The 21014-nt window shown below is 37.0% G+C and overlaps 1 protein-coding gene across 8 annotated transcripts in view; it reads left to right on the top strand.

Moving 5' to 3' along the window:
• The first annotated feature begins 6 nt into the window (after nucleotides 1-6).
• ADAMTS20 (ADAM metallopeptidase with thrombospondin type 1 motif 20) overlaps nucleotides 7-21014 on the top strand; it is an 89431-nt gene continuing 68423 nt past the window's right edge. For all 8 annotated transcript variants that reach the window (XM_042017950.1, XM_042017951.1, XM_042017948.1 and 5 more), the window contains exons 1-3: nucleotides 7-73; nucleotides 11936-12098; nucleotides 15222-15481. In XM_042017950.1, the coding sequence (XP_041873884.1) occupies nucleotides 44-73; nucleotides 11936-12098; nucleotides 15222-15481 (453 nt within the window). In that variant the 5' untranslated portion in view covers nucleotides 7-43. The remainder of the gene's footprint in view (nucleotides 74-11935; nucleotides 12099-15221; nucleotides 15482-21014) is intronic.

A 21014-nucleotide genomic window follows, 5' to 3' on the forward strand; every position in this document is an offset into this window, starting at 1 on the left:
CCACTGTTTCTACCGCGGGCATGTCAATTCCCAAGAGACGCACATGGCTGTCTTCAGCATCTGTGGTGGTTTGGTAAGCATGTTGGTCACTGCTTCCTGTCTCCATTCATATTCTCCTCCCTGAAAGAAATGTAGTGGGATGCCTTTGCTGGAGAGCTAAGCTGGAAATTCTTGGGCGTCATTCCAAGTAGTTGGTCACGAAATGTCTTGGCATCAGCCTTGTGCCGTCATGATGATACTTTTCTGGTGGGATATACAAATGCTGCTTTCAAAGGATCTGTTGCTGGCCAGTAATATGGTTGGTTGATGTAACTCCTGACACCAAGAGCATTATAATGTAGGAAAAAGCATGGCTTAGAAACACAGTAAGCTTTTGATTCGATAAAATGATGCTGTCAGTTGGCATTGGTTATGTGTTTGTAGCTTAACAGATATTGTGGTTGTGAATGAGTAGTAATGGTAGTTGAGATGATGAGAGGAGCTGGTGTTGATCAGTTTCTTCCTCAGCTTTCAGCAATACTGGAGAGGTATGTTATATCCTTGTAAGTGTGCACCAGTGCTCTCTAAACACATTTCTGCTAAAAGGGAATAAGAAATTCTCTAACTTAAGTGGAAGTGTGTCTTTGAAACACTTCTTAAGAACTAAGTTGAGTAAACAAATCAAAACTCCAATGATATACATTCTGTACTTATCCCTTGATAGCATTTGTTGTGTCTTCCAAAGTGATAATGGAGAAATAGTACTGCACAACTGTCTATGAAAACAGTTGTGCTGTGTTGCTAATTTTTATAGTTTCGTGCCTAGAAACATGAAGACTGATACCTTGTGCTTTACCACATCTCTGCTTATTGAAATGCCAAGGACTAGTTGTGTGACATGCCCACTGTAGAAATACAGCATTGTAAATATTACTGTGAATTTAAGATCCATTTTTTAAAATTTAAGTTCCATTTTTTTTGCAGTCAGTCAGGAAAGTAAAGGTCCAAGACTCTTATTTTTGGGACTCAGGAAAATCCAACTTCATATACTAGGCTCTTTCTAGTAGCATACAGAAAACAGAATGCAATTGGTTGGATGCATTTAGGACTGTTTAAAGTGTATTAAAAGAAGGCGATACACAGGACAGAAGAGAGAATCAGAGAGAATCATGGTATTTGAGAGAGACGTCTCTTTCTTGTGCGTCTTGGATATTTGGATATATACCATCTTGGTTTTGGGTTGAGGTGTGTAGACTTCGGATAGTCCTTGGAAATTACTGGAGAAGCAAACATTTGAAAACAGCAATTCTGTATTCATCCTAAGTTTTGTCTATATATCTTGCTTTACAAACAACTGTCATTGGTTCTTGACTACATTATCCAAAACCCAATTCAAAACTATATCAAATACCTTGATACGTTTACTAACTCTACTAAGAGAGGGAGTAGGAAAGATGAGGAATCACAAATATGGTTGGCTTTTTTTTATTTCTTCCATGTTTCATATTTTAATAGATGCTCAAATACCATGTCATTGAGAATAGTGGCATACTTTATATGGAATAAATAAGAGAAGTTTTAAAGACTTCTACTTTCATAACCTTTGCTGCCTGTTGGAATTCTACTCCTGTAAACTCTTGCTTTGCATTACTTGAAGTGACCTCATGCATTGAAAATAACTTTTCTGCAAAATATGTACTTACTGCTGTTAAAAGTTGTCTCAACTACCTTATTTATCAGTTCTCAAATTCTTCATCACAAGACCATCTTCTTCCCTAAACCAAGATGAATGTGTCACTTTTTGTTTCTCTCCCCACTCCTCCTTGCTGATACATTACAGTATCTTCATGTATGTGTATGGTCAGAGATCCCTGAGTGCCTTTAAATTAGGCCTCCGCCTTTTCTAGATGAGCCTTGTGAACTTTCACTGCAGCTTCCAGCTGTACTTTGTGTCCTCAGTGATTGCCTGGCTGATGGAGTGCCCAGTCTGAGCCACCAGCAAAGACCTTTCTGTCTCGGTGCTCTTTCACCTCGGTCCTTCTCTCACCTCTCATTTCACCTTCTGCCCAGGCAGACACAGCCTTGGAAGGTAGTATAGCCAGTGTTGTGTCTGCTTTCCCCTCAGTGGTGGAGGTTTTCAGAAGAGGAAGCAGAGCCTCCATGGATGCTCTTGCACTTCTGTGGGATATGCCTATAGTTTGCCAGGGAGGGATTGTATGGTCGTCATAGCCAGCTGCTTGCATGTAACTGCACAGTGTCCTCCAACCTGACTCAGAACCTTCAAGCTAATGTTCTTCCTCATCTTCATGGAGTCTGCCTTGTGTGACTGCCAAAGGAGAAAAATTTTTTGGTGTTTAGAGAAGAATGAATGTGAAAAGAGGGAGCTACAGACCAAGTGGAATTGTCTCGTGAGATCTTGTCCTCCCTGAATGCATTCCCTGTTCCTAGATAGGACTACCCTCAAAAATGAGTAAAAAGATGTTTTTATTCTCAAAGTTTTTAAAATTTCATGGGTTTGTGCATTCAACAAATATACCTGCAAAAATACATTAGTCAGTTATTGCTCTTTTAATGAACGGTGCCATGCATTGTAAGTACATCGAGACATTTAAAGTCTGACTGCTGCTGAGGTAAGATACTATTTATTGTAAGCAAGACAGTAGAAACCAGACTAGTCACTCAGTGGCCTTGTGTTACTATATTTATTTTAAGTAAAATCCCTTCTCTTTGTAGGATTGCTGAACTTGAATTTGGTGTATGGAAGTTAAGGTACTGCTTTCAACTATTAGGTATAGTTATATCTTCCAGCTTTGCATATATAAGGCAATTGCTTTCACCAATGCTGTAAAAGCTAGGGAGGAAAAAATGACTTGTACTTAGTTATAAAGGTACAGGAAGTGTAACAGTGGAATTTTAAAAATTGCTCTGGATATATGCCTGAGTCATGTGAAGTGAAACCAGGTACCTGTGTTCACTTTATCCTGCAGGCATCTATCCCCATGGGCTGTCTGCATTCATTCACAGCTTCATTCTTCCTTCTCAGGTTCCTTCTTTTCTTTTTTTTGCATTCTCAAGTTGCATGTGCTCTCCCCTTCCACTCTGCTTTGCCATTTCACCCTCAGTTAAGCCTTTTCCTGCATGTGCTAAGAGCATGTACAACCCAGAGTACCTGTGGAGCACTGCTTAATGGCTCCTGACACCCTGTGTGCAGTTTTGTTGTGTTACATTTCAGAGCATGCCCTGGGTTCAGGGGCGCAAATGGCACAGGGAGGTTAGGAGGTCAGCAGGGAGTCTGTAGTAATTGAGAGGAGGGAGTGTATAATTAGGGAACCTTGGGATCTATCAAAGGCAGAAGGTCCTTTGGAGTGATGGCCTGGCTGAACATGTGATCACATACAGGCATATTTCTTGCATCTTTAGTGTAATTTTTGAGATTTCATGCTTTATTTCACTTAATTTTCTTAAGTTCTATCTTTTTTACTTTTACTACATTAGTCAGTTTTAGCTTCCTACAAACATGGGAAATGGATGTCCCTGGATGCTTGTAGACTAAAGAGACCTTTCAAATGTTATCCAGGCAGCAAAATCAAAGAGGTAAAACCCCAAATAGTTAAAAATCATTTAACTTTTGAGAACATATGACTTACGAGTTTAATGACAAATGCAAGCAAATACCCATGAATGAAGTGTCTTATAAATGATGATAGCTCACTTATTTTAACTAGAATGCATCTTCAGTTCCTAGCAGGACCCCATCTAAAGAAAGGAGCTTTTTATTTTGTTTTGTTGTTGGTTTTTTTGGTGGTTTTTTTTGTTTGTTTGTTTGTTTTTCCTTTTTTTTGTTTGTTCGTTCATCCTGAATGAATGCTATAGAAACAGTTTGTCTAGTCTTTTGAGAAGCCTGGTACTTTTTCTCAGGGAGGGTGTTGACTGGTACTCTTTCTTAGGAGGGTGTTGACTGGTGCTGAGGATAGTTAAAATCAGTTTTTGTGAGCTAGAAGAGTGCTTAAGTGCCAAAGGTGTTTTATGTGACTGCTGTGAGAAAGATAAGAAGGAAAACATACATCTTTTTGGGTGTATGGTGTGGTGTGTAGAGCAATTTTACATGCTCACTGACTGGGAGAAGTTAGGAATAGGAAAGTACACATGAATCTCTTCTTGCATGGATTTGCCAGCTGTCAGCTTCCTGCAGCCCAGGAAAGCAGGACCACTTTGTTCTAATGTAGCTTTGGAGTGTGACAAGTTCCTTCTTTGGCAGCTCAAGGAAGCCCTTGGGTTACACACCCTTACTGCACATCAGACTTACTTTTGTCTGGAGAATGGCAAGAGCATGAACCTAAGTGTGGATCTTCACAATCCTCAGTACAGGAGGCTGTGTTTATTTTTTATTAATATGAGTCAGTGAATCACCTTTCTGAGAGGTTTTGAAAACAGCTCTGTCTGCTGCTATGGATGGGTAGAGTGGCTTCTTTTAAGAAAAAGCAGGCAATCCTGAAATTTGTCTTAAAAAAATGGATTTTTAATTGTTCGGTTAAAAAAACCCAACAATACAAAGCCCAAAAACTTGCTAGAAGCTACTGCTAGCATAGCCAGCATCTAGTTTCTAGTGGAGATGTAGTGCAGGTAACAGACTCCAAATATTTGCTCCCTGGTTTTGTGCTCCTTAGTACTAACAACTTCAATGAGTGAAACGACTTTTTTTTTTCCAAGAACCTTTAACACTTGTAACTGGAAAATATGCTTACCTTGATGTAATTTAATGCTTTAACTCATAAGCTGTCACTTCAAAAAAGTTACTTTCTAAATCTGGAAGGCAGGATAGTTTCAGCATTCAGGTTACATTTATAATGCTATGAACATCCATAAGGCACATACTGGGTTTCATAGTTTTTTGTCTTAGTGTATTGATTCCGTCATAAGCTAGAAAAAAAATCCTATTAACATTTCAACTCAAGGCAATTGATTCTTGCTTGAGCAAACAGTCTTATTGCTACTGGCTGAGTGATGTGAAGACTTCCACTTAGTAGTTCTGGTTTCTCGTGTCATACACATAGATAAGCTGAGACTCCAGCTCTGGATCTGCGAAACAGGAAAAGCTCCAGTGCTTCCATTATAGCCCTGTGCATTTTCTCTGTCTCTGATCAGCACAAAGTGGTTTTAAGTAAAAGGTTTCACTTTGCAAGTTCAAGATGAAATGTTCTTTCTTTTTGGCTTGTTATAAAATAGTAAGACAATTTAGGTCCCCCCTACAGCTGTTCTAAAAACTCTGAAACTTCTCCAGTATGTTTTCCTCAGGCTGTTTACATCTCTGCCTTTCCTGAAAATATTTCCAGAGATGCAATACCTTCACACATGGGCCAGCACAGATCAGCAAATACAGGTGGTAATTGCAGTTTTAAACTGAGAAGATACATGGAGCTGCAGATTGTGCAGCTGAAGGTCTGTCACTGAAGGCTGCCCTGCCTTCTGCCCATATCTATGTCTAGTGGCCTTCCTCCTTGGTGGCTACTTGGGCACATTCTGTTTGCCAAATAAATTGTTTTGATGACTGCAGCTTGTTCTTAACTACTGCCTTTATTGTTTGGATCTATGTGACACAGGCAAATTTGCTGAAATGCTCTGGGCAGCCAAAGGAACTTTGTTTTACTTTTATTTCTCTATATATACACACACATGTTCATTAAACTTCGAGGAAGTACACAGAAGTTTCTGTGCATGAGTGTGAGTGATAGGAGTGTCAGGGGAGGGCAGAGTACACAACATATGGCCCTTTGCTGTCACTAGGTAAGCTAAATTACTGGGGTGTGGTTACTGTGGTTTTGTGTGTGTGTGTGTGGGTTTTTTTTGTCTGAACTTAATGTTTCCAGTCCCAGATGGCAGTCAACGGCTGTCATGGATCTCAGGAAACTTTGTACTCTTGGGGAATAGGTAGGCTTCCCACATGAGATAGTGTGTATCTGCAATAGTCTCAGTTCTCATTCTGTTTCAGACATATCCTCATGCAGAAAATGGGGAGATAAGGGTGGCGAAGCCAGACACTGAGAACAGTTAATACCTTCTGGGAATGCACATATTGACAGAAGTACTCAAGGTAGCTTACTGTGTGGCTGACTAAGGTGAAAATCTAGCCATAGCTTGTGTGCTTTTGAGCGATAACTGCCTGTTATGGTGCTTATGAGGTCAAAAGGACTGTATGGAGCTATTCATCTCCTAGTGAGAGCAGAAGGTAGTTCTGCATCTGCTTAAAAACATCAAAACTAGGAAGTTCTCTTTAAACAGAGATAAGTTGCAAATGTAAATTTGCTTGACATTTTCTGAGGCAGACAAGATGATGATTGAGTTTCCTCCAAGATAAAGTGTACAGATCCCCTAGGTCTGCATTCTGTCAGAATACTTAGCTTGATGATAGTTTAGGTGTTAAAGCCAAGTCCCCTAAAACTTAAAAGCCAAAAATCCACTCCTTCCGAAAGTAACCCCCAAACAAACAAGAAAATCCGTTTATGTATATATACATTTTGTTTTGCCAATTTCAGCCGGTATTGCAAGATAGCTGCTTTTCTGTAATGGAATCTCCATGTATATATCTATTTTAAAGAAGTTGTTATGCTTATTTTTAGTTGATTTGTCTAGCTTGTTCATTGTGAACTGTATATAAAGGTAAAAATAAATAAATGACCCCTCTCTCTTCCTTCCACTCCAATGAATCTTGTTAATTTCCATGAATCTCTACTCTTTCCAGATGGCTTTGAGATTGTTTTTTTAACATTCTCACAAGTTGTCTGCTATTTAGCCCCTCTGTTTTTGCTACAAATTTTATTTAGAAACTCCTGGAATACAGTTTTCACCAGGCTTCAGCCAGACTTTCTTGCCTAGAATAGCTTCACAAAGGAATCCTTAGGGTACCTAGTGCTGGGTTTTATACTTTCTACAAGAATAATCTTTCCCCTAGATGTTCCTTGTTCCTGAGTGAAAGTAGCTTGGCAGTAAGGACGCTGGATCCAGTGCTATAGTTATCATATGGTTATCGGTAAAGTGTGATCTAAACATACAAATAGGTAAAATCCCTTTAAGCATTTACATAGAACTTAAATTTCAATCTGGAATTAAGAAATTTTGTCTAACCAATGGTTAGGTGTCTTTGCAGGACACGGCACTTCCAAGCATAGGTGAATGCCCCATTGTCATGGTATCCTGCAGTAGTAGGGAGGAGAGGAGAGATCCAGCAGCCAGGCATTGTGCAGCAAGATTCCCTTATTTAATTATTTTACGACTCTTTTATAGACTTTTTTCTTCATAGTCTGATTGGTTAAAGGATCAGCCACCCCTTGAGGTGATTGGCTAAAATCCTAAAACATCCATTGTCAAAATATTTTTCTACTGCAGCATAAACAAAGCTCTGCAAGGTCGCAGGTGTTCATAGTTTTTATAGAACTCTGCTAATATCTTCTGTGAGAGAGAAAAATACCTCACGGGACTGGAAGGAAGCAAGAGAAATTCTTGCTAGCAGCAATATTTGTATCCATACCCCATCAATTCCTTTAATTGTGTGATTACTGTCAGCTCATGCAATCTTAACATCACAGAATTTGTAAGATGTAATTAGATGCCTATAACAAGCTTTTAGCATTTTATTCTCTAAGAACTTCAAAAGTAATGTTGCTTTCAATCACTTCTAAAAAAGTATTCTACCAGAAAACATTCATTGCTATTTATTCATTCATATTTCTTCCCTGCTGCTTTGCTGGTGTTATTATTTATGATTTTATTACTATTTTCTTATTTCTATTATATTAGGTCTGATCTTAACACATTAGAGCTGGAACTGCTATCTCTTACTGTGTTTCTAGCTGAATTATCTTCTAGTAGAAATACTTCTTCCAGATGTTGGCAGTGTATTATGATCACTCTTAATACTTTTTTCTTTAATTAAGCAATGCTTCTTAAGTCTTTAATTATAAAATATTGTAACAGTGAAGCAGGAAGAAAAAAGTGAAGGGCTTCTTACATGATTCAAGAGCTTTGAATAAACAAAAGGGGAGGGATAGGAGAGAGGAAAAGAATAATATAAAAGGAAGGGATTTTGTAATTTGCTTTGGCTGTTAAAGTGCTCTTGCTGTAAACTACTTGCAGGTTTTAAAGTGAGTTAAGAAGCCATACCTGAAGGACATGAGGAGTACTTGAGCACAGGAGTTACCTGGCAGGGAGTCTGCCAGCTTAGAGTCTAGTTTTCCGGAACAACCAGCTTCGGTTGTTCTTTTAGAGTTTTTATGAAACCATTCCAATTGTGCTTATTGGAATGGTTGGACATATTAATTCCTCATTTCTGAAATCTGCTATATATCCCTTATGTTTTCCATGTGTTCTGCAAACTTTATAGGCAAAGATGTAATTTGTATATGGACATGGTGCATTCCTTAACCATAATTTTGAAATATTTATTTCTGTAACTCTTGCTATAGAGTTAATATTGGTTAAGACTATACAGTTTTAAGCCACTTTAAACCACTAAGTCATACCATATAGTGAGTAGCTGTGTTGATCCCCTGAACCTTGATTTAATATAAAGTGTCTAGATAATCCATATTTTAAATTTAAAAAAAAATTATCATTCTCATGTGGTTTTCTCATAAGTTTTCTCAAATCTATGCAGACGCATATTTCTGGGTAGCACTCCTTCTTTGGACCACTTATTTATGATGTGCAAGAGACTGTTTTCAATTTCGTACTCCACTTCTACAGGAGAGATCTTTTAAGTGTACTTTTATCTCTCTATCTAAATAACAGAAGTACAATGTTTCAGGCAGATTTCTTGTTAGATGATTTGAGAGGCATCTGTAGATGATAAGTAAATCCAGTGCATTTCTGATTTAATTTCCTGCAAATGCTTGGGCTCCTGTTTTAGCAACCTGCCTCTGAACATCTAAGTGACTTTTCTGTATTTCATTTTACCAAAAGTATTTTTCATTTGGATCTCACAGCTCTTTTCCTTATGTGTCCAAGATGCAGCAATAGCTCCATTTGTATCAGCAGAAGCTGTCACCACATGAAGTATCACTTTCCTGACTGGAGGACTGTAAACAGGCAATGTAACTGGTGACTCAATTTTTGTAAATGCATGCATTAGGAAGAAGAGGAGCTAACTATATGTTTTCAGAGTGGATTTAAAGGATTGGAATGGGTGGCTACAAGTTGAATGTCTTCTTGGGCTTTGAGTGACAAATATCAAATACCTTTCTTAAGATAGAGCACTGTTTGCATCTCTTAAATTTTGCTTTTTCTCCCATACAACATAGTGAGTTCTTTTAATTGAGATAGATGTGCAAAACTTTGTCATAGACTACTAGTAGGACGCCTTCATATCTACTCAGTGGTAGTAATTGCTTCTTTACCCATACATGGTTGTAGAGGAGAGAATTAGTTGAAGAAAGAATGAAAGCTTGTTGCATTATAAATTTTTGCTCAGCTGTTTCTTACATATCTAAGCAGGCCATTGATCCTGGGATACTGTGCGAGAATCAGTGGGCCAAAGAGTGAGCAAGAGGAAGCTTGACTCCATTTTTCTAAAATGGTTGCCCCAAGTATCTGTAAAGGTGAACTCTTGAGTCTTAAGGACATGATTGTACCAACTTGTGTTAATCTTTTGATTTAAAACAAAAAGCAAAGAATAATTCTGAGGCCATGAATCATAATAGAGGATCCTTCAAGCTGTCTGTCCTAACTTTTCGGCCTGTAAGTTTGTGGTCTGTTATTGTGAGTTTTTGAAGTTAGGAGACTCAGTCAAAAACATGCGTCTTAGTGTTTGGGGTTTTTTGTTTGTTTGTTTGTTTGGTTTGGTTTTTTTTAGGAATGAAATAGTAGAAAAATAATATACCCTTATTCTTGCAGTTAGTCTTTTCCAGTGTAAGTCTGATATTCTGGAGTTTAGTTTAAAATGCAGTACGAATTCTTTCCTTATTAGTTCTGGGGTATTGTTCTCATAATCTGTGTGTTGTAACTGAAACCATTGCTTTGTAAAAGGAAAGTCTGTTTGTTGAAAAAGCCCTTGAAGAAACAAACTCAGATTATCTGCTCCACCTGTTTGAAAGAACTGGAGGGAAGTAAAATGTATGTGGGAACAATAAAGTTATTGCTTAAATCTAGAAGAACTTAAATATATATTATTTAGAAATACGGTTTTTGGTATACCAGGAGAAAATAATTAATTAGCATGTTAGTGTTGACAAATAGTATGGGGTCAGATTTATGATGTTTTGTTAACTGGGATTTTAATAATATACGTAATAAAACACCAGTCTTAACAAGAAGAATTGATGCTTTGTCCCTGAGTGACAGGCTCTTGTCTGTCCCTGTCATTTACCCAAAAGGTTATACCTTAAGACTAACTGACAAGGTGTGGCATGTCTGTTTTCCTGAAGCCCTTTCCAGGTTGTTCTTGGTACACTCTATCTGCTGTCCTCTACAAATTACATGCCCTGGAAACACTGGATGTGAGAAGGCTAAACTGAATGTATAAAGGATCCAGTATGGAGACTACTTGCAAGGAATTTAAATGAAACTGAGGGGGAAAAGTGCTTCTGTGAGTTAGATTTAAACAGTCTTGAAATGAAAATACTATTTAGCTGTGTCTTTTTTCATTCTGTGACAAAGTTGGTACAGAGGATTCATCCCCAATGTGTTGACCATAGCTCTAATAATTTTATCTATCAGGCAAGATTGCATACAGGCTTCAGGTATGTGTCAGACTTAACAGGCTTTTAAACATTGGCAACTGATAACTGCTTAGAAGGATCCCAAATTCAAGGGGATGTTATAATTCCAGTGCAATACCCTGGACACTAAGGTAGTCTGCAGCAGTCTTTGAAAGGTCTTAGGTAGGTTGTTTGAAAAAGCCCTCTTCTTGCTTCTGTTCTCATTTATCCTGCTCTGCCACTCTCTCTAGAACCCTCAGTTTCAAGGTTGACATGTGCACTTAATCTCTTCAACCATATTATGTAGATTATCACTATTATCTTATTGGTCAGTTTTATGCCTTATCCTTATCAGGATGCAGTGTACCTATTCACTTGATGTGTTTAATTGGCTGAAGTGAGGAAGTTGCTAAAAAGTTTGAAAATAATTTGATGAAATTGTTACATGATTTTTCCTCTTCACAGTCTCCTAGGATGAAGTACTTAAGCCATAGTAAATTATGAATTTGTTTAGAAGTGTGGTGAGAAAGAAGAGAGTCTGCTTTAGGATTTCATAATTGAAAGGATTATGGGGCAGGGGGCTGGGGGAAAGGAGCTTAATTTTTGTTCTTTGGATATGTGCCAGTGCTTTTGTTAGTAATCAGGTTACTGTGGTTCCCATTATGTAGTTACCCATGTGTGTCTGTGATGGCTGGGGATGGGGGGTATGTTGGGGGAATCAAGGAGAAAAACACATCAATGTTGTCAACTTTGAATTTCTGGTACTCCATTCAAAAATCTTTAAAAAGAATATCATGTTAAGACTGTTTCTAATCTATAGGGAAAATGCAATTTTAGAAGAAGAATATTATATAAGTTATGTTAAGGACAGAAGGCAACAAATCAGTCCAGAATTTGGACAGCAGTCAAATTCTGAAGTTCTTGATGGCCTCTGCTCTCCTTTGCTTAGTTTCCAAGTGGTCCTGCTTGGTCATACCTAGTTTCTCTTTATTTTTGTGGTCTCCTTTGTTTTGTAGCTTTTATACTAATTACCTTTGATACATTGTTACTATGCAAGGTAATCTGAGTTATTCTGGTGGGTCGAGTCTCTGAAAACAAACTTCTCTTTCCTTACCTTCCAGGTTTCACTGAAATTTCCCCCATCTCACGTGCATATGTATGATCATTAACTTCAAAATATTATCATAAATAGCTTTTATTTCAATGAAAATTATTTTTATATCAGTATTTTCAGTGGAAAATAATTCAATTACTTCTCTTACTTTCAGATGGGCACCTTCAAGGCACATGATGGTGAATACATTTTAGAACCTCTGATGAAAGCGGATGGAGGTGAACATGAAGATGAACATAACAAACCACATCTTATATATAGACATGATGAACTTAAAAAAAAGTATCAGAAATCCTATAAACCTTGTGAAGTTTCAGGTATAATCATACTTTAAATTTCATTGTGACTTTTTCAAATGTCAGATGCTCTAAAGAAAAAAAAAAGCAAGATTTAATTTCATAAATAATTTTTCTCCACAGTGTGCCATTAGAACCTACACATTTCTTTCACACAGGCTTGTCAGCTGTTCCTTTTGTTTAGTGACAGTGGTAAATTCAAAAGTAGGACAAATTGTGCATATAAAAAAAACAAAACCTGTGATATTGCAAGAATTTAGGTGTGGGTTTGCTTTTACACCTACGTTGTCCCATATGTAAACACTGAAAGAGTAGATCCACAGGAGCTGTTGCTTATATTCACGAAAGATAATGAACTTACTGCAAGTCTAACAGATAATACATGACATTGGTCTTCCTTAATAATGGAAGGATCTAATATTACCCATTAATTTGTTATTATCTAACCTTACCCGGTAATGGAGATATTTTTCCTTATGAGTATTTTAATAATTTATTCATGCTACATATTAATAATATTTAATTTTATTTAAGGTTAAAGGAAGGAGGTTAACAGAACCTCTGCCTTGGACTTTCAGAGGGAGGACTTTGGCCTGTTCAGGGCACTGGTTCAAAGTGTCCCTTGGGAAACAGTCCTTAATAACAAAGGGGTCCAGGAAGACTGGACATAATTTAAGAAAGAAATTTTAGAGGTACAGTAGTAGGCCATCGCTGTGTGCTGAAAGATGAGCCAGCAGGGAGCACCAGCTCCCTGATCAGTTCCTGGGCTGAACAGGGAACTTTTTGCTGGAACTCTTCTTGAGGAATATCTATCCAGGTGGTTAAAAATATAAAGATTAAAAGAAAGGTGTAGCTTGGGTGACTAGTGTTATTAATTTTGGAAAATTCATTAAACGTATTTTATATACTCTGAAGCATTATTTTGAGAATTCTGCTTTTCTGTACATACTAAGGCCAGAAACTAACCATTGCATCAAGCAAATGTTCTTATTCCTGTGCCATTTTTGTTTTCAATGATAAGTAATATGTACTGAACCAAATTAGAGGTCTTTCAGTTTGTTTTGTGTTTTTTTTTCTTTAATCTAAACAAGTTGGTGTGAGAAAAAGGCTCCAAACACTAAAAACATAGTACTTTTCTCCCTTTTCATTTTTGGGAACAATTACAAAAGACTGTGAATCAGGGATTACTGTCATTTTGGGAGGGAGTGAAGTTGCAGAAATGTTTATGAAGAAAAGCTTTGTATTTTTATGTTTCTGTCCTTCTAAAGAAGAGATGCGTCTCCTTTAATGCTAGTCTTGCTTGGTTATTCATATTCTTTATTCACAGAGGAACAAATTATATCAGTATTTGGAATCATGAGAGTTTCTCTACTAAGGGAACTTTGACAGAGGAAATGGAGGAACATAGCATGCAACACATATTTCTAGTTTGAAATTGGACAATGATAATTCTGAAATTGTCTACCCAATCTTTTCTTCACTTTGTGCTGTTTTCTTCTAAAACTAACTTGCCGATGAAAAATAGTGTTGAAACCCTGATATATGCCATACTCAAGTCAGGATAGGATATTTAATGCATTTCCTCAGTCCATAAGTTCTGTTTCCCTAATATGTGGAAGTTCATCAGAGTTTGTCAGAATATGTTTTGGATAAATCTGATAGCTGTTACTTATCCACTTGTTGATTTCTGGTGTTTGTAAACAAAATTGGTTTGTTCTTGACTGGTCCATAAATTTTGATAATCTTTAAACTCTCCCTTTAAGTATAAATGTTATTTCCCATTTTGCTGGTACTCTGGCATCTCAGACACCTTCTGTGAGTAAAGATTGTGTATATGAAATTGCTTCAGCCAGTTCTTTTCAGTGCATCCAACTCAGTCAGTCTGAACACAGAGTATATGTGGATACTCAAACTAGTTCCTTTTCAAAGCCAGTCCCTTCTTTCTTCCCTCATTGTTGTAAGTGCTAATGGTTTCACAATTAGTATAGCTTTATTTTGTGATTGGCTTTTAAACAATTACTCAGTAAAGTGCTTGCTGTTGTCTCTACTGTTTTTCTTTCTGGCTGTATTGTGCCCTAACTTTAAGGAAGACAGACTATGGATCTCTGAAAAGTAGCTTAAAGTTGACACATGAGGGCTCTTCCTTTGAATAATGGAATGCATGAATTTAAATCCCCACGAGGTGAGGGCAACAGAATTGTGATCTCTGAGTTCTTGGGTCAGTGCTGTAGTCACTAAGTCATTAGAATAAAATGATTAGGAGGCATGTCCTTTGGCCACTACTTTTTACAAGGGAAATCTAGTTTTCAGAGACAGTGGAGGGTTCTTCTGAAGGGGCTGGAGTGTCCAGTTAGCTGCTTAAGTTCTAGAGAGTAATGAGAATTCATATATGCTTCTCCATTAAGTATTTTTTATGTGAGCTGTCGCTAAGGTGACTCCGATAAAGGCATTGGTTTTTATGTATCAGGGATCAGAAGCCTCTGGGGGCTGGACTATACAGCATAATTGGAGGTATAACAGTACTTAGTGTGGAGATATCTGAGCATATTGTGTATCTCCTTTCGAGCCTGATCCTGTATAATAAATATTAACAAAACTGTGAAGGAAGTCACTTAAGGTTTTTGATGTGTACTTGCTTATGAAGTTAAACTCCATATTTATTTAAGTACAATGTCATGTAAGTTTGAAAGTCAGTAGGGACTTGAATTCAGGAGCTGGACTTAGTCTGTTTTTATTTGTTCTGCTGGTGCCAAAAGTTTGCATATAAAAATGTGTTTTGTTTAACTAACTTGCTTCCTTTGTTGTACTGATTAAGCTGTAGTGCTTATCTCCTTCCAGCCTTCCTGTTTGGATTATACTGCATTCTAGGAACTATGTAATATTGCTGTCTCTTAACTAATTTGTAACAGAGAATCCATTTGTAATAGAACTATGTAATAATATACAAGACATCTCATTTGATGTTCCTGTTACAGTCTTCTGTGTTTCATATTTTGGGGTTTTTTTTGTTTTTTTTTTTAGTTCTTGCACTGTTTCTCTTGGAAATAAGATCATAAATATATGTTTGTCTATTTTGGGCAGCCTTTTGCCTTTTTCCACTTAGCAACTGCATTCAACAGTAAATCTTTTTTTTTTACTTTATAGAGAAAGAGTTGAAGAAGAGCACTTTATTACATCCAGCCTTCAGCAGTTTAAAGGAAGAGAGCAGTGTTTTACAGAAGTCTCTTGGTTTAGAGTATGCTTTAAATAACCTCTCTATAGAGGATCGTGGCAATCCACATTCCAGGAAAAAACGTTTTCTTTCCTATCCAAGATATGTAGAAGTGATGGTCACAGCTGACACCAAAATGGTTCGTCACCATGGGCAGAATTTACAGCACTATGTACTAACATTGATGTCAATAGTAAGTAAGTTCTTAAGTATTAGGAATTTTAATTATTTCTGTTGTGTTGTTTTCTTTTCCGCAACTTTCCTGTCTTCTGGTTTGATCAAATTCTGTATAAAAAAGAGATTACATAAACATAAACTAGTTGGGTCCAAATTTCAGATTATGGATCTTCTCAGATTAATGCAGTGTAAGGTGTGTAGGTGAAATGATGGGGCCCATTTCCTGATTTTCTGTTGCTTTAGAAGGACTCTTAAGCTTCAGTGAGTGAAACATGCAGATTAATTACAGCAGACGGATGTTAAATGGCACTGTGGAAAAAAGAAATGCTTAGTTACAGTAATCCTAGTTTTTCAGTTTTTCAAGAAATTCCAGATTAATATGGGTCAGACCTTGAATTGGCATCATTTATTTGCAGTCTTTATGTGGTAAATTCTTTCTTGAACCAAAGGTCACTACTTGTATTGATTCAGAATATAGTACAGTAAGCTCTAAAATCAAAAGTTTTACCCTGATATCTGTTGAACTATTTGTTAGGAGAAGGCATGCCAACATAGTCTGCATTGTAATTATTTCTAGATTTCCATCTTTACATCTATTCAAGAAGCTTAATTTGTATGAAACTGCATCTAGCTTGGGGCCTAGCAAATTAAAGCACCTACCGTACAAGTATCTGTAGAGACATCTGCTTTTTAGACGGCTATTAACTTGAGCAGTTACAGACATCTACTTCTGGATGGACAGAATAGCTCTGTAGTTTTCACTAGGATCAATTAATTTGCTTCATAGAAGTGCCCCATGCCATTTAAGATGCTGTAGGACGTCTGACTTGGCTTCAGCTGCTGCTTCACAAAGGTGTGCAAGTCTCCTGTAAATCATGTGTTGCATCTGCCAGTGGAGCATAGGTTTTTGATAACCTATAGTGTGTGAAGGGATGCTGGATAATACACAGACAACTGAACTGAATTCTGCTCACTCTAATATCGGCGTCTCCAGCTGATGACACCAGAGGTGCTGCCATCTATTATACAGATGACGTAGGCACCTAAATTTAGAACATGGAATTTCCTTTAACTGGTTTATAAGAAAAATAATGGTTTTAGGGAGATTAGCATATATTAATGTAAGTCCTCTGAATTTTTCTACTTTTAGTGGTGTGAAGATCTGAAAGTTCATGTATTACAAACAAAAAAAAGTTAGTACCAAAAGTTGTTTTTTCTCTTATAGTACAGACTTAGTTTGGAATTCCTTTAGAAACAATTATCTCAAAGATGCCATTTTATTATAATTTCTTCCTTAAAGAGCTTTACTAAGAAACAAAATAAGTGGTAAATACATTTCTGTAAAAAACAGCTTCTATTTTAAAGTACTTTACAATAAGATGAAATAGAACATTTATTATATCATTTTCATGAGGAATTGTTGTGATTATAGGTAGTGTAATTCCTGATTTTATTTTTTTTTAAGATAAAACATTATTCCTGCATCTGTAGATGTTATACATTCAGCTACTATTCCTTACAGTGCAATGTTTGTCTTTTTACTTACACAATTGGACTTCTAGGTAAATAAATAAGCATTGTGTAGTTGCTATTAAAGAGAACCTATACATGAACTGTTTTTAAAATTTGACATATACTCTATGAATGAAAGAATACTGGTTCTTTTCTAAAAAACTTGTCATTTCTTCCTTGTGCTTTCCTATCTGTACTGTAAAACTAGGGTTTTACACTTACTGGTGGCTTTGAGGTAATAGCATCCAGTAAGCCACTACATCTTTAGTGTGAGTTTAATATCTCTGAATACCACTGTAGGTGGTAAGATGTATTGCTTGCATCTTTTGGCAGCTCTTACTCCACATATATATGCAGAAGGTAATCTCGAAACAAAAGTTTCTTAGGATGCTATTTCTAGCAATGTTGAGCTTTTATAAATGCAGATGTAAAGCATATAAATTCAGATCTTAGTTTTAAACTATTTTCTTTACAGTTCAGTTAATTCCATGCACTGTCCCACCCTCACCTCCATTTCCCCCAAAGAATACATATCCCAGCTTGTATCCTGTCTTGAAGCATTTCAGCAATGTCTCAGAATCCCAGAACAATTGGAAGTCATCTGATCTAACCCTCTCCTGACATACATATGATTTGTCAAACAAATAATGCATATGAATATTCAGCCTTCAGTCTCTTCTTCTCCATAACAGTTATTTTTCAGTAAACTACTAAAAAAAAAGTAAAGGACAGGAAAACAAATGGCTACCATTCTTTCCTATGTAATCTGCATTAGAATTTATCAGTATACTGGTGGGTCATTTCTTGACCCACAGCCTCTTAGAGTTTGAAATAGAACCATCATTAGTCTTATTTGATTGCCCATAAAGGAAATAAATGACCCTTTAAAATTTTATCCTTTCTGCCATTATACAGATGGCTTTGATTATTAGATTTAACTGGTACTTATGTCTGGTCAAGCAACTTCTGTTATGGGAAATTGTCAGGTTGCTGGTGTTTTAAGTGAATCAAGCATTATACTTTACTCTTGTAATAATTCTGAAACTTTTAAAGTTATTCAGTTCTGGCTTGGACTTTAAAGAAACCTAAAATCTTCAAGCATATAAATCACATTAAATTTTAATGAAACTTAGGCATCTAGCTCCCAGCAGAACCTTTGAAATCCTGGCCCATTTTTCTTTTATTTTCTTTGGGGCTCTTTTTAGCATCAACAAAAAGCCACCAAAGTAAACTTGATGCTGTTTTATGAGTGGAAAATAAGAACTGAAATATACTGCTAAATATTTTTAGGGTTTTAAGTGTCTTGTCACTCATCCAATTCAACCTGAAAAGGCTTAGCTCTCAGCATGCAAGTAATCCCATTGAACTGGAACTGGAATGCATTTTCTCATTTATTTAAAACTGCATAAATGTTGGCAGTAAGAGTATTCACATTATTTACATTGTCTTGGAAATACTCATTCTGATTGAAATACGTACTTCAAGATAGAAGAAATACGTTTGCCATAGGATTTTATGAAAAACTTTATTGTATTTCAGCACAAAGAGTGGCATTATTTAATGTGAAACAATAAATAAAACAATAAAGAATACTGTGATTGCTTAACTTGCACTATTCCTTCTTGTTCCTCTAAGCATTATAACACGGAGCAGGCAGTAGGCACTGCCAATAGATTTAGTGACTGGAGGACTGCATCTGAGCCTATGTTCTGAAAGTTTAAAGCCCCAAACATGAAGGCTTGATCTTAGCAACTGAAATAATTCATTAGGACACTGGAGTTTGCTATAAAATTCAAACCCACCTGAAATTTGGTTCCATGAAACATTTTGAGGTACTATCCTCATTTGCTGAAAAAAGAACCTGATTATTGACATCCTTTAAGTACTGTACTACTTATATAGTTAGTTTGGTACTAAAAAACCTACTTGGTCTGTCCTTCCTCTGCTAGCAAAAAATTTGTAGTCTTGTCTTTCTGAAAAGAAATCATGACATGCAAAACCACCTGTGGCAGGGCTATGATGGCCAGCTCAGATTGTGAACTTGGCTGGCTGCCTAGTCATCTGAGTGCTAAAGTTGGAGCATGGGAGTGGGGCAGCCATGCATTCAAGGAGAGGATTGAGACAGCATCAATTTAGATCATTTAACTTGCAGTGAGACTGTGAAACCATAAAGTGGTGTTGTGTCATGGTAAAACAGTGCTATTATGATATGGTGTTAAAAGCTGGTGCTTTTGATTTTCATCAAGACAGGTTCCTGGCTTGGACTGCTCGTAAATGGCTTTGACTCTGTTGTTTTGTTCATTCTGTAGTCTTTCAGATCTGTGCAAATCAAGCTGCCATCTAAGTACCTTGAAAGAGTTACTGTCACTTTAGTAAAGTTTTGTGGCTACCATCTTTTACTGACATATGAAATGGAAGGTAATGAGTAGTAGGTCTTAACATCAAAAAGTTTTTCTAGGTATAGTCTTATTTATACTTTTTTATTTTTCAATTGTAATGGCTCATCATCAGCATTGCTTATGAAGTATTTTCTCTATGGAAAGATTTTGTGCAGCAATATGCCCCATCAATAAAACCAGACAAATTATTTTATCCTAATATATATAGGGTGAATTTAAAGAATTCTTTTATACTTTCTTTGCAGTTCATACTATGCAATAGTATAGCATAGTATCGTAAAGTCACCCCAAGACAAATAGTTAGCAGTTTGTCTTTCCAGTACACACTGGGAAAACATAGATGCATCCTGGGCTTTAAGAATATTTTACTGATTCTGCCTATAGTCATCATTTAAAAATAGGCAGTAGACCTAAATATTTTGTAGGTTAATAATATGATTTGTATGACTACCATCTGAAAGGCAATGAATATAGTTACATTCAAAATTTGGAGATGAATATATGGTTCCTTATATCTGTTCCTTAGAACCTCAGTAGTCTGTTTTATCCCTTTTTCATTCAGATCAGTGTATTAGTACTAATGCTACAGGAATGTTCAGTGCTTTTTATCTCTCATCCAGTAAAAACTAGAACGCCAGCGCAAGGCATATTTTTCTTGGCATAAGCCAAGAATATACCTTATTATGTTTCTTCTGTGTATATAAAACCCCATGATCTTGTGCATCTGATGTGGTTAAAATGAAAGTAGGTATTTGTTTATGCACCAATGACTATGTAGCTGGAAACAATTGTTTTCAAAGTATCATTCATATAAATTCTTTGAGCTAGCCTTCTTACTTATCTTGACGTATGGGTATCTGTAGGGGTATAAAAGCCTACTATTCTTTTAATTGTGACTGTCCTTGTATGGCGCCTGTATATTAAATGTCGTAATGATACCTCGCTGCATCTTGAGGTCCACCAACTTATACAGAGGTATTAGTGTGCCCAGGTAGCCAAGAAGGCCAATGGCGTTCTGTCTTGTATTAGAAATAGTGTGGCCAGCCAGACCAGGGCAGTCATTGTTCCCTTGTACTCAGCACTGGTGAGGGCTGTGTCCAGTTCTGGGCCCTTCACTCCAAGGCATTGAGATGCTGGAGCATGGCCAGAGAAGGGCAACAAGGCTGATGAAGGGTCTGGAGCACAAGTCATATGACAAGTGGCTGAGGGAGCTGGGGGTGTTTAGCCTGGAAAAAAAGAGGCTCGGAGGAACCTTATCACTGTGTACAACTACCTGTGAGGAGATTGTAGTGAGCTGGGGTGTCAGTTTTGTCTCCCAAGTAACAAGTGAAGGACCAGAGAAAATGGTCTCAAGCTGCACAGGAAGGTTTAGAAAAAATTACATCATGGAGAGGGTTGTGAAGCATTAGGTTGTGAAGTAACAGGCTGCCCTGGGAAGCAGAGGAGTCACCATCCCTGGAGGTAAGTAAAAGATGTGCAGATGTGGTGCTTAGGGATAGGGTGTTGTAGTAGACTTGGCAGTGTTTGGTTGAACTCAATAATTTTAACGGTCTTTTCGTACCTAAGTGATTCTATTTTGCAGTATGTAGGCAGGCACATACTTGACTTTATACTTCACTGCTGGTAGTACTATTTGCT

This window comes from Corvus kubaryi, unplaced genomic scaffold (assembly GCF_017639235.1).
Source record: "Corvus kubaryi isolate FWS band 111438036 unplaced genomic scaffold, C.kubaryi_AGA036_p1.0 137, whole genome shotgun sequence".
Taxonomy (NCBI): domain Eukaryota; kingdom Metazoa; phylum Chordata; class Aves; order Passeriformes; family Corvidae; genus Corvus; species Corvus kubaryi.